Consider the following 16707-nt stretch of genomic DNA (forward strand, 5'->3'; position numbering starts at 1 on the left):
TATGTCACAGCAGGCTCACTGGTGCTGGCAACAAGCGCAAACAAGTGCAAAAAATGTTCAGCCAAAGGGAAGAACTGGCTTAACTAATGATATATGGGATGGAATATATGAAACAGGCTTTGTCTCCTCAGTACCAGAAATTTCCCAAAGTAATCATTTTATACAGTTACAATTATCAGCTGAATCTCTCAATCAAGGACCACTTGGGATTCAGACATTCAGATCTTTTTTAATTCATATTTTGAAGTGCTTGTTTTCCACAGAAGATAATTTCCGCGTTCCGTAATATTTCCGAGTGTTACTCTATTCAGCCCCATGACCACAAGACCAATAGGCTCAAATGCCCAACTGGTTCATACGTCGTCCAGTGAGAAGCATTTTTTTTTGTTACTTTTAGTCACAGGAGGCACTTTTGAGGCCTACCTTGCCAGACAAGGAGCATTCCCATTGTTTGGACACTGCTAGATAAACAGATGTTGGCCACAAATAAATCATCTTCTGCAGTAAGACAGAAGCATTTATCATAAACACAATGAAGGACTGCAGCCTAACATTACCACCACTAAGGATAATAAATTCACCTAGAAGTTATTCTCCCTGCTGTTCTGGAGGCTCCATGCATATATTCTTGACCAGCAAGAATCTCTTCTCCATTCCTGAACCTCTCCTCAGCCCTTAGGTTTTAGGCAAAACTAGCAGTCCCCGAAAATGGACTCCTAGGGCCTCTGGGATAGCACTTTTTGTTTATATTTCTCATTTGATTAACTAAATATAATCTCACAGAAGCCAATGCTAAGCAAAAGGAGCCTACCTTCATGTGCCAAAGGCTTTGACAAGTTGCACTTGTTAGGATGCAGTGTTTTGTTTCAGGGCTAAGAATCACCTCATCTCTACCTACTCTTGAGAACCCACTTGCACGTCTGGCAGGTGTGGCTGATGTAGGGCTCTGTATGTGACTAAGAAGTCTCAGTGTATCAGCAAGTGGTCTGCAGCTATAGGTGTGTGACAAAACGTTGAACATGAAACGGATAGTAACAATAATTTTAGGACACATGCACACACTCCCCCTCATTATCTTTTTTTCAGGTCAGTTATAATGGCTAATTACAACGCAGTGCTGAAATTCCAGAAGCTGTGTTTGAATCATAGAGTCCTTTGGGGACAGGAAATGTCTTTCAGTTCCGATTAATTTCGCATGAGAAAAATAAAAATGGAAGCCCTCCATCCTGGTTTTGCTGAAATAGAATCTTAAGCCAGCCCCGATATGCACGCTATTAGCAGTTTCAAGTCAAGGTACTTAAGCTAGTAGGGGCAAAAGCCAGGGCAGCTGACCTGAGCTGGCTAACAGGTGTATCTCATACCATAAACCTCATGCTCCTTATAAGCAGGGGAAGTTTGCCAAAGACATGGGGGTATTTATTTCTCTTTCTGCTTTGGATTCTCCCTGCACCTTAGGATTGTTCTCCTGTCTATTGTGGCCACCATATATTCACTGGGCTAAGTATTACTTTGTACATTTTTTGTTGGCATTAGTGCTGTTTCTTGAACTCTGTTTTTGCTTCAACACGCACAGGTCTCCTTTCCTTTTCCTGATTCCCCTTCTTAGCTGGGGAGGGGTTGTTGGTTGATAGAGCAATCGCTATAGTTTAACCCAATATGGGTTAAAGGTAGACAGTTTATTTGGTGCTTAATGTTTACTTGGGGCTCAGCTTAAATAGCTCACCCAGGAAAATTCCAGACCTTTAATTTGAGAGTCTCCAAGGGCTGAAGTTTTAATGGATTTGACCAAGTCATTACAAGCATTCATTATGTTGATGTGGGAAAGGGTCATCATGTGATAGAGCAACTTCTATAGTTTAGTTCTGGGTACAGGCTAAACACAGATACCTGCACCTGCCACAGGGAGTATGTCTGGATTGTGTACTCCTAGGGCTGGAGATGTATGTATTCATTACGTGTAGCAATGGAGAGCAATGCAGGGAGCCAGAAATGTGTTTTGGAGGGCAGAAGACCACCACCAAAAAGCAAAGTCTGCCAGTGTCATGCTACAAGATTAGACTATCGATTCATAATGGTGTTTACTATTATTGTCAGATTATGTGGTAGGGAATACAACTGCAGAATCTTTCAGCTACCGGTTGTCAATTTCAAACTCCCCTAAACAGATATTTCATAGAAAAGGAATTGCTGGTTTTGTCCAGTTTTGAGGGAAGAATTATGCACTCTTAAAATCTACCAGTGCAGCTAATTCAGCTAACCTAATTAAATAATTGAAATCTTTTAGTTACAAACACGAGTAAGATTTGTCAGGAATGTACTGGCTACAACTTCAGCTACTTCATAAAGGGCTTCTGTCCATGGTGCCAGCCTAGGCGCTTTCTACCTTGCTGCCTGCTAGATAAGTGGCACAATAGAAGACCTGAAAGTATGAATACTTAGGGATACACTACCTGAGAAGTCTGAAAGACACCATTTAAGATGTCTCTTTAACCCTCTGGAGGACCCCAAGAAAACTTAAATCACAGCCATTTGTCTTTTTTCTAAAACAAAGGCTTAAGAATACTATTCATGTAACTCCACATGTGGATAAAATGGCTTTGGTCCAAACAGCCTACAACAGAGGCAGATAACAGAAAAAGCAAAATAGCAGAAGGCATGCAACAAGAGTAGAATGATACAGCAATGACACTGAGCCCGTGTTTTTTCCTATTTTCTTCAAATACGTTCTTTGTGGTTTTTTCTCCTTATGTATTAATTATGCTATATTGAAGAAAGGAAGTAATAAGCTAAATGCACTAGCATTAAATGGGAATAAAATTAAGCTCAGCAACCTCAAAACCAAATTTTTTCATACAACTTTATGTAGCAGAATCTGTACCTTTTAAATTAGCCTTTTCTGAAAAATACTTATTCCGGTTAAAGACAAGCAAATTGGAAACACAACAGAAGGTATCTGAACAACAAGCCCTGTTGTGGAGATGCCATCCCTTTATCTGCTGTGAAAGAAAACAGGCCCTTACAAACTGCATTATAGCTCCATCTGTAGGAAGCTTGGGCATTAATAATTTTGTGAGTCAGCAAATATACGTATGGGTATGTCTCAGCTCTGAGATCTCTTGGTTTTTTGAAAGCCTGCAGTCTACAAACTAGGTCTCTAATTCCAGCTCCCCTCTGGTCCTAGGAATCCTTCCTGAAGTCAGAAGGAAAATAGGTGAAAGGGAAGGTGAGAAAAGTTATGATGTCACTTTTTTTTTTTCTCTTATGTCTTCATCCCAGTAACTGAACTGCTTTATGTTACTCAAAAATTAGAAAAAGCCTTTCTATAAAATACAGGATTGTAATGTGACTGGAACAAATCTCAAAGTTTAGTTTCTGTGCCTTAGGCATTTTTCTTTGTCAACTCCAATGTTAAAGAAAAGGTTTAAATGACAGCCAGTTATGATTGTTCAATTAGAATAAATGTTTTGTCTGTTTTGGGTTTATTTATTTTTTTTTTTCCCTCAGGGAAAAATAGGAGTTTTGCAGGAACTAGCCACATTGACATGTCTTTTCTTCCTGTTTAAATGCCTGGGCCTTCACTCACTCTGAGGCCACAGCTATGATGCAACTGAAAGTAAACACACAGCAACACCAATAAGCTAGGTAGGTATTGGCATACTCATCTAAGAGTTTCACCTGTGACTGGATACTGAATAATCTAAGCTACCTTTAAACTGGCTTGCCTCAGTGCAGTTATCAGTACCACTTCAACAAGACAGAGCACAACACAGGCTGCAAAGCCTTCTGGAAAAAATACAAATGCCCTTGCTGAGCTCTTTTCTGATGTGGCTGAACTGCTACTTGATATCTAGATTAGCTAATTAAAAGCCAGATTATTGTAGACAAGCTGAAGAACGTTTCCTGGTACAATTATTATAATATAGCTACACCTGGGGACTCTTCTAATTTAAATACCACCCACACTGGCAAGAGAGTACTTTCTGGGGAATAACTTATCCTATTTACCCAAACAAATTCATTCAGTAATTTCTTGGTCAAAATACATTGTTAGAAATCATACTATTTATATTACAATACTGGGAGAAGTTTTCAGTATACATGTAGACCAGCTGTTTTTGCCAAATGAAACTGCCTTTGTCAGATGACAACAGCTAGGTTTGATGGTGTATTTTCATCTAAAATGGTATGTAAACTCAGTAAAACTGTACTCTATTTTCTTATCTTAGAGGCACATTCATTCCAAAACAAAGAGTGCAGAGTCAAGCACTGAGCAATATAGTCTTTTCTGGTTATCTTATGGAAATGGCCACACCCACTTTAAATGATATAGGAGAAGAATTTCTGTGTTTATATAAGATTTTCTTGGCATGACCAATGCTGTTTCACTGCAGTTTCACACATTTTATATTTCTGCAGCTAAGCTTGTGGCTGAGTTTAGGTCCTTTTGACTTCTGTATGAAACTCAATTTTTAGTAGAAAACAACATACTACCAGTAAAAGTTGATTTTAGCTGAGTTCAGCAGTGCAAATCTGGAGTTTAGAAATGAGAAATCAAGAATCAAGGTACACTTTATTTCCAGCTACTGTAAGAATTCTTTTTTTCTGTAGGGCAAGTCTTTCACTCAACCTCCTCACACTTCACTGCTTAGCTGTGAAATACTTTGTGGCCCTCAGTATATGCTGCAATATGTTACTGATTAGGTATCAGAGATGTTGTGACAAAAGGTATTGTTACTATTAAGTAAAGCATTTAAAGAAAAATAATTAGCAACAACATAACGCACTTTGTGGTATATTTTGTTTTCAGTTACAGGTTTATCCTGTCACCTATTTTGCACTAGTATGTTCCAAAGTTGGTAATATAGCAAAGTAAAGAAAAGGGTAATCACATAGTTGTTTCTATACAGACTGCATTTGGCAATTGTAAACTACAGTGTTTGACAACAACTTAAAAATTCTTCTAGCATTTTCTGCAGTGGCTAGGTTTGTTTCTGGTGAGCAGCTCAAAGGCACAAGATCTGTTGCTTTCCTATTGCCATGTGAGCAGCACATTAGGATCAGTCCTGATCCCTGAGAACACTGTAATCTAGATTTACCCTGCAGGAAATCCCATCTAGTGGATAAGATGAAAACACTTCATTTCTCAGGAGTAATAATTCCTCATAATTTTTGAAGTAGGAACAGAGTGCCAAATACAATGTATGAAACAAAATGCACACCAGGAGATTTTGACTGACTTTTCCAGATCATAACCTTTAAAGGACCTCTAATAACGATGAATTCTGATTGTTCCAGTGCAAGATGCATGGTGTTTAACAGGATGAACTAATATTCACCTATGTGCACTCTGTACTTTGGATCTTTTCTTGGATATTGCACTATACGTATTGTTATTTCCACATAACTTTGCAAAGCACATGTGATTATATCATCTACTAGTCTTCTCTACTAATCCCCAAATCTCTGGGCTAATTTCAACTAAAGGGAGACAGAATCACAGGATCTTTGTCAAGGCTATTCAGAAGAGGTTTTGGGTGAGCATGCATCCAACATTTTGCTGAAAGCAAGACTAATTTCAAGCCAGAATTTCAAATCAGAAGCATAAAGAATTTCAAGTTAGAAACCTAATTTCAAGCTAGAAGCCTAATTTCAAATTGGAAGGTCAGCATTTTGACCAGTCAAGTTTTTAAAAGCTCTAAAAAGGGACTATCCATCTCCTAAAAAAAAAAAAATCTGTTATGATTACATTTCTAAAATTTAATAAAATTTGCCATCTGGGTAGAGAGGTCAATATGGGTGGCATTGTCAAAGGAACAGCAGATAGGAGGCAGATAATAAACGTTTTGTTTGGCTTCTGCTAGTTAGCTACTCAGCTGATAGCTGAGATTATTATGGCCTACAAGGAACCAGCAAGAAAGAACCTGGTGAACATATCAAGGCTAAAAAATAAGCTTTATTAAGTCTCCTGTTTACAGAATAGCTTGGAAAACGAATAAACACAAGATGGTAAGCAGAATTTTCATTTTTCAACTATTTTTTCCACTTATGAAATGCAGTTCCACTTCATGAACAGCATTTTCACACTAGAAACATTAAAAGCATATACACATAACTGGCCCAGATTAAGAAACATTAAGTGCAGACCTCTTTCAAATAAATATAAACCACCTAGATGGATTTAAACTAGAATTCAATTTATTTTTGAAGGATGAATTCAGATGGGCAGGTCTGGTTTTGTTACGGACTGTCTAATCCTGCAATTCCTTCACAAGTCCATCATTTTACTTGCTGTAGCAGAGTTCATTTCAGAATGCATCAAAGCGAAAAAGCATCAAACACTACAGAACGGATGTCAGCATCTCAGATTAGTTTGTAATGCTCAGAATTCTATGGATTCATACAGATGGGGACTAGTAATGTATGCACTGAGCACTGACGTACTCAGTCTTCTAAATCTAGCTAAACCTGGAAGTATGAGCAAATGCCATGGAGGAGGCAAAAAATGGCCACTCACTCTGTTTATGGTTTTCATCAGAAATAAAAGCATTATAAATGTAATATACTCTTATCTTAGAGACTGTAGGCTTCCAGACCTCTGAATGTCCCCTTATAGTAAGAAAATATATGAAGGTTTATTGAGTGGGTGGCTGGCATGCCAATTGTCTAGCAATGGACGACAAAAGTCTTCCTAATGCAGTTTTACCTGCACATTTTATTGCACTCTATCAAACACATCTGTCAATAAAAAATGCCTTAAATTATTTCATATAATTTAGTGCATTACATCAGAGGCACTAACAAAGTTGAAGACTTCTCCAAAGCAAACGGACAAAATTTGGTTTTCAGACTGATTTCATTGCTGTTTAAACTGCTATCTAGCCTCTAAATATTAAAGAAAAATAACTTAAAATTATAGAAATCTCAGGGTAGAGGTAAAGGCTTACATTCAAACCATCCCAAGAAGCTGATTGTACACAAGCATGGTAACTGTGGTTTCTGCATACCAGCACTGCATCCAGCAATACTCAGCAATCCAGCACGATATATTCTTGAAAGGGAGCAGGACATCAAAACTACTAAGCATTTCAGGGATCCAGTAATACAGACAGATTTCTTCTTATTTCAGATGATGAGGCTTGTTTAACTGACAAATTGGATTTTATTTCCTAGTCAACTATACCTTTCAATGACCGATCATCATCCAGCCCTGAAATAAATGTTACCTGATTAAAGTAGTAAAGGTTAAAACATTTAAAACACATGCTGTAGATCTCAGAAATCAAGTCAAGATGTGTAAGGGTAAGAATTATTAGAGGATTTATGAAATCTGCCCCTAACAAATTAATTCATCAGTTTAGCCAAAGGCCTGTCAATGAATTCAAGAGCTTTTCAAAAAATGGAACATCTGTTGCATATTTAAAGGTTCTGTTTATATGTGACTGTAGTGGATTATTCTTTTCAAGGCAGGATACACAGTTTACACAAATGTATTTGGAAGTTAATTTGGAAATGCTCTCATGTCCTTGAGGATCAGGGGTAATCCATGGAGGATTCCAGCAATCACTAGTCCTCGAGCCTTTGGAGTGATTGAGGAGAATTAGATCTTCAATGAAGCTGTAAGATACATCCATAAATCTGGATAATGACATTGTCAAAACAGTGTATTACCTCACAAAAGTTAATAGTAGTCTTCCTTTTTTTTTTTTTTTCCTAAAAGGAATCAAGATTGCATGGCTTTTCAGAAACAAGGTCCAACTCTCTCTGCATTCTGTGGTCTTTCTGAGATGACATAATAACCTAGTTTCATTTGTCCTAGCATTAAGTTCTGACTAACCTCATTCTGTCCTAGAAAATCATTTAAGCTAAAGCTTAAGTCGACTCAGCTAAAAGAATTTGTTTTACTCTTTGTTGTGAAAGGATGGCACTGATTAGAAAATGTGCATTAAGCAAAAGTTCAAGCACTTGAAGTTTTTTTTCTTCTGTGTATCTATACAAATATTGTGCTATAAATGAACACGCCAGATTCTGTAGAAAACTGACTTGATTGTGCTACTTTGTAGTAGCTGTACATGAGTATAAATGAATACAGCCATTTACTAATTGAGATTTTTTATTCTTTCCATATTTTGCCTAAAGTATTATAAGAAAACATTACATGAATGCAAATATTATTCATATCATGTAGAAGACGCAAAACCTCAACAATTTGGCTTAGAAGACCTCTGCCTCTTCTATGGTGGCTGCTGCTACTCCATTTATTTGTATGGCTCCAGTAGTTGTAGTAGTTACATGATAAACATCAGTGAAGTCACAATAACAGTACATCTTAACACAGAATTATTCCCTCCCACCTACACACACAGAACTGGGTTAATCTCTTCTTTAAGAAAAAAAAAAATAAGACATGCAATATGAGTGACTGTCTGTGATAAGAATGGTCTTTGGAACTTTTTTTTCGCTATTTTTTCATTTTTTAATTACACCTATGACTGCAGGTTTGGATCTTTAGCATGTCGTCTTTTTTTTTTTTTTTTTCTTCTTTTAGTGAAAGTCAATGGACTGCATTTGACAATTCACCTAAGGAGTCAGTTACTTGCGCCTTATACTTACAACCAAAGACCCACACGGAGTGAATCAGCCCCTAGGATCGATCAAAAGGGACAGCTGAATTTGAAAAGGGGCCAGTAACCTCTGCAATGCCAGTAATCTTGAATATTGTGGGTAGGCCTGTACAGAAAGCACAAGGGATTTTTGTCTTTCTCTCTGGCTTTCTTTTTCCCTTTGCCTTTGTCTACTTACTACACTTCAAGCATGACTCTTCTTTGTTTTCAGTGCAGAAAATGAAGCAGTATGAGAGAGCACCAGTAGGCTGGTCCATTGCTCCATGCTGCCCTGTGGCAGTGCAACTAACTTCATTACAAGTCTACTTAAAGTCAGTAAGCAATCATCCTCGGAAACAAAAGTATTCTTACATACTCCGATAAATGCTCCCCTTCTTCAGCCCTGGTCTGTTCCTTAAAATGCACCGGCAAAAACAGTATTTAAAACTAATTTAACAGCAAATATTACCAAAAAAAAAGAGAAATTCGTTCTGTTTAAAGTAAGAAAAATTGTTAAGGCTGGGATCCAATCCCACAGTAAGACTGACTATTTGGGTGGTTTTGGTTTCAAGATTACTTTTTTATAAGGAAGCTTACTACCTGTCTTTGAGACAAATTAAAGTCAGAAAAAACAGGTATGTTCTTAACGGTGATTTCTTTTGTAAATCACAGAAAATCAAAAAATAAGAGAACAGTGCAGTTCAAAGTAAGTGAGAATTTGTATACAGATGAGGAAGCTACATATGTTTTATTTGGCATATGAATCAAGTTTGCTATTTTGTGGTTTTATTAGGTTTTAATTGTTGACACTTCCATTTGGACAGCCTTAATTACAAACTAGGAATGACTTTCGTTTTTTTTGCAAACCAGTGGATCAGCATATGCACACATATATATGTGTGCAAATCAATAGACAGTTTTGAACAAACCTAAGAGAGGTGTTACCTTTTTCAGTGATCAGACACCTGATCACTGTAACACCCAAGTCATATTAACCCAATAAAAGGCATGCATGGTAACTTACTTTTTAATATATAACGATTTCTGATTATTTCTTTGAATAATTAAAGTAACTTTTCATATAACTGGCTTAATTCCTTTGATCTAGAAATCATAGAACAGTATTTCCGCTACATAATTTTATCTCCAGTTTTATTCATAAGCAAAGACTTGAAAAAGTCTACCACTAGTTTTACTAGTATTGTTGCTGGTATCACAAAGACTCTTTTTTTTTTTTTTTACATAACAGTGAACATTGGACAGGGTCTCAGAATTTGTCTAAATCAAAGACATATTTCGCAGTGCAGTTCCCATCATGTCATGAAATGTCTCTGTGCTTGGATTACTGGTTTAATACATTTGTTATATTGAGAGCTGATTCAGCAGAAATAATCTCTGACATACTGGTCCCAGACATTTGTGGTTTCTGGCACCAATGGCAGTCTGATCCTCCCAGTAAAAGAGGTTAACTGACTTCAGAGTTGGGGAAAAATCCCTCAGGAGAAAAAATATCCCTGCCTTCCACACGAGCACACAGCATTCTTACATCCTTTAGGGGAACTGACTGGTGAATTGTTTGACAAGCCCCCAGTTTAGCTTGTCTAGCTCCAGTTTACATTTTAAACATATTTGTACACAGCTATAATATTCCCCTAAAAACTGCCACTTCATCAAGCTACCCTATTTTGCTAGATCTGTTGTATAGACAGCACAAAGAAGAACCACAGGAAGTAACTTGTATAAAGCACTGCATTCTACTCACAGTATTTGTTTAAACAGGAGTCATATCTTTTAATGGAGCTTCAGAGTTGCTTCCTAGTATGCTTTTTTTGGTGTGTGTATAGGTGTGTATGTCTCTTCATGTTTCCTCAAAAGAATAACACACAAGGTTACGGCTCACACAAATAATGAGGTAAATTGCTTAAAACAGGTAAGAAAGAAAAAAAGTTCTGTCTTTAAGAGGATAACTACGTGCAGGTTTTCTTTATTTTTGGATCATCATAGCAGCTTAGCAATTCACAGCTGGCATCACATTTTGAAGATGACCCTGCAGTTTCATTTGATTAGCAATGCTTTGGCTAGGTTTGACCTCAGGATTAAGTCAGATGGCTGTTTACAAGGGTTGAGTATTCCAGTTTTAGTCGTTTTAGTTACAAAAGCTGCATGTCTCAGTCTCCCACACCAGATCACATTTGCATCTCATCTGTTTTAAATAACTTTCTTAACTCTTGAGGACAGCTTGCCATGTTACCCCCCACCAAAAAAATTAAAAATCTGTCTTTCCAGTTTTAGTCTCTTTTCGCTCTTTGTGTGTGCACTGCTTTTAAGTCTTTCCCTTCATGCTTCGCTGTCAATCAAAACCCAAGAAAGCGAAATCAAATCTGAGGAAGAAATACTTTTTATTTTTTCCTCAAGGAAAAAAGGGATTACGGGAACCAAACTCAACTGTAATTTCCATAAAACATTTCTATGAGTACTACTCCTAATGGAAAGCTCTGTTCCATTTCTGAAATAATTTTTATTTGTAAAGTGATATGTGTAACACGTAATAAAAGACCCTCTGAAGAACAATTACACTGATTTGGTTTAACCAGACCCAGAGCATAACTAAGACCGGTCCACAAGCCCTTTGAATGTTCATATATTTTTCTGAAACATTCAAAACTGCTCTACACAAATACCTGCTACAAATCCACTGAAGCTGACAAGTCTCATTATCCAGTTTCCACTCCAGGCAATCATGAAACCTGAGTGTTGCTGACATGATCCATTTACATACAATATTTATTTAAGGACAAAACTTTACATTTTCCTCAAGTCACTCTTTAACCAGACGCTCAAAGGAAATGAATCAATACTTCATAACACTTGTGGAATCAAGTCTCTCAGGTTTATTCAAGCTGAGTAACACATCATCTGGCAGACAAACTTTAAAGGACAATTTTGCAGCAGGTTATAAGAACTATACTACCCTGGCTTCTAAGAGTTAGTAAGATTTAGGACTGGCCAGAATCTTTTCGAGAGAGAATGAGTTAACAGTACAAGGGCTATCTGATTTACTGAGTCAAACTCTCAAGGTATTATCTATTTTTTTTATGCATTGTGCACACATTTAAGTGTTATGCAGCATTTCCAGACATCCTTAGTTAGCATTTTCAGGCTTTTAGTTTATGATTGAGGATACAAAGGAGAAGAATGACTTGAAGATCTTGTAAGTCATTAAGAATAACCTGAAGATGAGATAGGAAATCTGCATATAGCTAGGTAAGAATTGGTGCCATGTCTTCTAGCACTAGATACTGGCTAAGCAATCTGCCTAGTTATCTATAGCTTTTGATTTTTAAATAATAGACAGCATAAGGAGTTAGCCAGAACTCAGTTTGTCCCACAGATTTCTTCAATGTATCACAGAATGGCTGAGGGTGGAAGGTTCTAGAGAACATCTAATCCAACCTCCCCTACTCAAAGTAGGGTCCTAGAGCAGGTTGTTCATGTCTTTGTCCAGTTGAGTTTTGAGTATCTCCAAGGATGGGGATTCCACAACTTCTCTGACTAAACTGTGGCAGCCTTCAGCCACCCTCACAGCTGAAGAGCTTTTCCTTACCCTTAAATGGAAATTCCTGTTTCAATTTGCACCCACTGCCTCTTGCCTTGGGCACCATTGAGAAGAGTATGGCTCCATCCTCTTTATATCCTTCCACCAGGTATCTGTGCACGCTGACAAGATCTCCCAGGACTTTTCTTCTTGAGGCTACATAATCCCAGCTCTCAGGCTCTTCAGCTATGGCCAGATGCTCCAATCTTTTCATTTTCATGGCCTTGTTCCCAGTACGTCCACATCTGTCTTGTAATGGAGAGTCAAGATCTGGACATAGCACTTCAGATGTGGTATCACCTGGGCCAAACAAAGCAGAAGGATGACCTCCTTTGATCTGCTGGGCAATACTTTTCCTAGCACAGCCCAAGATGCTGTTGGCCTTCTGTACTGCAGGGTTGCACTGCTGGCTCATGGCCAACTTGCTGTACACCAGGACCCACGAGTCCTTTTCTGCAAAGTTGCTTTCCAACTAGTTGATCTCCAGCCTATACTGCCGCACAGGATTATTCCACCCCTGGTGCAGGACTTTGTTGAACTTTGTGAGACTCCTACCTGTGCATTTCTCCAGCCTGTCGCAGTCCCTCTCAGATGGCAGCACAACCATCCGGTCTATCAACCACTGCTCCCAACTATGCATCACCTGTAAACTTGCTGAGAATGCACTTTGTCTCACCACCAATGTAGTGGCCAGCAGTGGCCCCAGTATCAGACCCCAGAATATTCCACTAGTAATGGGACTGCAGCTGGACTTTGTGATTCTGGCAACAATCCTCTAAACCTAGAAGTTCAGCCAGTTTTCAGTTTGCCTCACTGCCCATTTATGTAGTCCATACTTCATCAGACTGTATATAGAGGATGTTATGGGAGAAAGTGGTGAAAGCCTTGCTCAAGTCAAGATAAACAACACATACTGCTCTCCCCTAGTCCACCAAGACAATAATTTCACTGTAGAAGGCTAATGGATTGGTCAGGTCTGAGTCTCAGCTCCTAAAGTTCAGGGTTATGATCCTGCTATCTACCTTTTTTCCTTCTCTCAAGATCCTGGACTCCCCTATGTCATGGTCACTACAGATCAGGCAGAGCTCCACGTATCCCTGCTGCTCTCTCACATAAAAGGCCAGTTCTGCTCCCCACTGTCCTGGCCTATCTTTCTTAAACAGCCCGTAACTGCCCATAGCAGCATTCACTCATGTGAGCTACTCTGCCACATCTCTGTGATCTCAAAGAGACTGTAGCCCTGCAGCTGCACACAGGGGCTCTAATGCCTTTCTTTGCTCCCCATGCGGTGTGCATCAGCGTACAGTGACTTCAGAGAACCCAGTCAGGCTCATTTCCACAAAGAACTCTGAGAGCTTCTTGATACTCTTAATGGGTAATGTGTAAAATACTGGGTAAATGAACTGCTGGAGAGACAAAAGGCTTCCCAAAATGTTAATTGAGTGCATAACACATTACAGAGTTCCTCTTTGTAGCACTTTAATACTGCCATGCTTAATTAATATCAGTGAATTGAACCACCTCTTCGTTCTTCTAGTATAGAACTAAACAACTGACTGACATTTTCAAAAATTCTAGGCACCTGCACTTTCCATGGGTTTCAGACAGACTTGCAAATACCGTCTGAGAATCACTAGCTTGCTTTGATTTCAGACATACTGACATCGAGGATGCTGTAAATGTAACCAGGCTGCTCTTTCTAGATGCACATCAGTTAATTCATCTCCTTTCTCTGTCAAAGAAGAATGAACAGGAAGGCCACAACGTTACATGTGAAATGCTTTCAGGGATATAGCACATATTTAAAAAGTGCTTATCCCCACCATCCTATTCATTTTGGTTGTTATCTGAGCCTAACACTTCTCTTACGAAATCTAAACTAAAAGTCAAACATGAGCAGAGTTCAAAATTTAACATGGAGTTTGGATATATTCAACTTTTCAGTAATGGCAACAGCTTTTCAAAATTAAATCCTTTATAAATCTTTCCCCAAGGAAACACGGTGCGAGACATTTTTGACATGCTAGCAAATAACTTCTAACTTGTGCTAGGAAAGATTTGTGGAAGTCCAAAAAAACTTTTAAAGATACACTACAGAGGTAGAGAATTCTCTGGCCTCTGAAAACATTTTCATTATGGGCCTGGTCCTATAAGGATACTGCATGAAAGAAGCCCTAAGCTCAGCAGGCCAGCTTGTTTATTCTAGCCTTTTTTTTTCCACAAAGCAGAATAAAGATACAAAAACTGCTTGTAATTTGCAAAACGACTTTTAATGGCAAGAGGAAAACTACCTGTTGACATAAAGCTAACCAGCCATTCCTGTTACAGGTAAGTTCCTCCTTTTGCTCTCCCTCCTGAAGGGAAGCGCTTCAAGAGCGTACACAGCTGTCATGGAGACTCATCCCAGTGATTTCATTGGACTTTCAGGGGCAATTCTGTTTTCAGCTAAGCCACTGACATAAAAGCAGAACAGGATTCTTGGGGTGTAGGCAGAATTTTACTGCCTGTTTATCAGAAAAATTAAAGTGTTTATGCAAGAGTTTAATCTGTTTCTTAATTCCTTCTATTGTGAAGTCATAATACTGTATTTGTGACTATAAAATAACAGCTGTACTCTGCATGAAAAAAGTCCTTATTAAGCACAATCATGTCGATAAGAATCAAATGCAACATAGTATTCGTTACATAAACACCTTGTGGTATAAACACACCTTTATCTTCGAACGTGATCCAGTTTAAAAGCTTGCCTTAGAATCAGAGCCTACATTCTTGCCCATTTTTCTAAGATGCTTCGAGGGCAGAGATGTATTAAGTATCTGAGGTCATGGTAAAGTTACATAGAATTTATTTTGCCAGATTTTTAAAATCTGAAGCGCCATCCTGTTTTCAGCTTTGATTTTATGATGGTATAGTTCTCACCACATTCCTTTGGAACGGAGGCAGTTAAGTGCATAACTGCATGTATATTTTTAAAACAATGTAATTTATTGGTACTATATCACATTTTTGAACAACCTCCCCCAACATATCTGGTGCCTGATATTCATGTAGTGTATTGTTGCAGCAACTGTATTAGTGCCTTGATGCTTGCTATTTTCCTATTGGTCTAATATAATTGGCCGATCAAACATCATCCCTCATTAATTTCTGTTAGAACGAAATTCTGGCTAATAGCAGACAACTTAAACCCCCTCAACATGTCATTAAAATGACTGAAGTTGGAAGATAATTAGAAAGTGAGGAATCCATCCCAAACTGATGTCTTCCACGTTAAAAAAAGTTATCAAAGTTACTTTAAAAATGGCTCTTGCATGGTATTTACATACACACGCTTAACTTTCATAAGTGAAACTTCTCGGTGTTGTGCTATTAAATACACACGAAACTGTTTTGTCAAATTAATAGCAAGAATCTGGGAAGTCATGCTCATCATGTAAGGTTCTACTAAACTGCTACTGAGAGACGAGACAATCTGATTAGATCTGTTGGTGGGGCTGAATTTTTTCAGCAAGAACGATGGCTGTTACCGATTGAATCTGTAATTTGCAAAGCGTTACTGCATCCAGCTAAGCTCTTCTGAAAACGGCCGAAGGTGGAACCGTTGTAGCAAGCGGGCACCTCTCTCTCCAGCCTTTGCCTCCAAGGCAGATCTTGCCGCACCTCGCCAGCTGCGAGGCCGCGCTCCGCCAGAGCGCGAGTTGCACCCTCCATCGCACCGGCGGTTCTCCCCGCTTCCTTACCTGTGCAGCTTCCTCATAGGAAACAACTTTAGGCCCCCTTTCCCCCCTTCCTTTACCGGCCTTGCTACAAAAAAGTGCCGCATTAGGATGAAACTCGGTTACAGTTTAGGTAGCACGGCTCAAGATGCCAAACTACGCCGGCGGGAGCGGTAACGCTCCGCGCAGCGGCGATGCCGCACTCCCCTGCAGCCACGGGCTGGCACAACGCGGCCCCACGCACCACGCTCCGCCTCGACACGTTTCCCAGCGAGAGCGCACTGAGCTCGGGCGCCAAACACGCAGGGTTTCGGGCCCCGCCGCGCAGACCCGTCTTGCTCCCAGCCCTGCGCTGGGCCCTCCCGGGCACTCGCCTTACCAGCGCCCACGACCGCCCTCCGAGCCCCAGCCCCACACCCACGGCCCGGCTCAGCCGCCCCGCGGGACCAGGCGGGGAAGCCCCCCACAGGCTGCGCACGGCTCGCTGCCCCCGCGTACCTCGATCCCTCCTCCCCCGCCTCTCACGACACCCTCCGCAAACGTCGCGATACTTCCCGCTCCTCCCGCGTCTCCTCCGGCTCCTTTAAGCCCGACGTACCGCCGCGCTGCTTCTCTCGCGATACCACCGCTCCTCTCGCGATATCCACCCCCCGCGCCCTGTCCGTGGACCTGTAGTCCCGCGATGGCCGAGCTTTCCGCCCCCACTGCGGAGGGGGCGGGGCGGAAAAGGCGGGGGTGGAGGGGCCGTTCGCCCCCGTCCCAGGGTATGGTTTCTGCCCGCGCCCCGCAGGGGCGG

General features: G+C 39.9%; 1 protein-coding gene across 1 annotated transcript in view; it reads left to right on the plus strand.

Moving 5' to 3' along the window:
• Nucleotides 1-12012: 12012 nt before the first annotated feature.
• Nucleotides 12013-16707, plus strand: part of ERCC6L2 (ERCC excision repair 6 like 2) — a 58064-nt gene continuing 53369 nt past the window's right edge. Inside the window, exon 1 of the mRNA XM_086480581.1 lies at nucleotides 12013-12022. Coding sequence (XP_086336707.1) covers nucleotides 12013-12022 — 10 coding nt within the window. The remainder of the gene's footprint in view (nucleotides 12023-16707) is intronic.

This window comes from Leptosomus discolor, chromosome Z (genome assembly GCF_034619465.1).
Source record: "Leptosomus discolor isolate bLepDis1 chromosome Z, bLepDis1.hap2, whole genome shotgun sequence".
In the NCBI taxonomy this organism is placed as follows: Eukaryota; Metazoa; Chordata; class Aves; order Leptosomiformes; family Leptosomidae; genus Leptosomus; species Leptosomus discolor.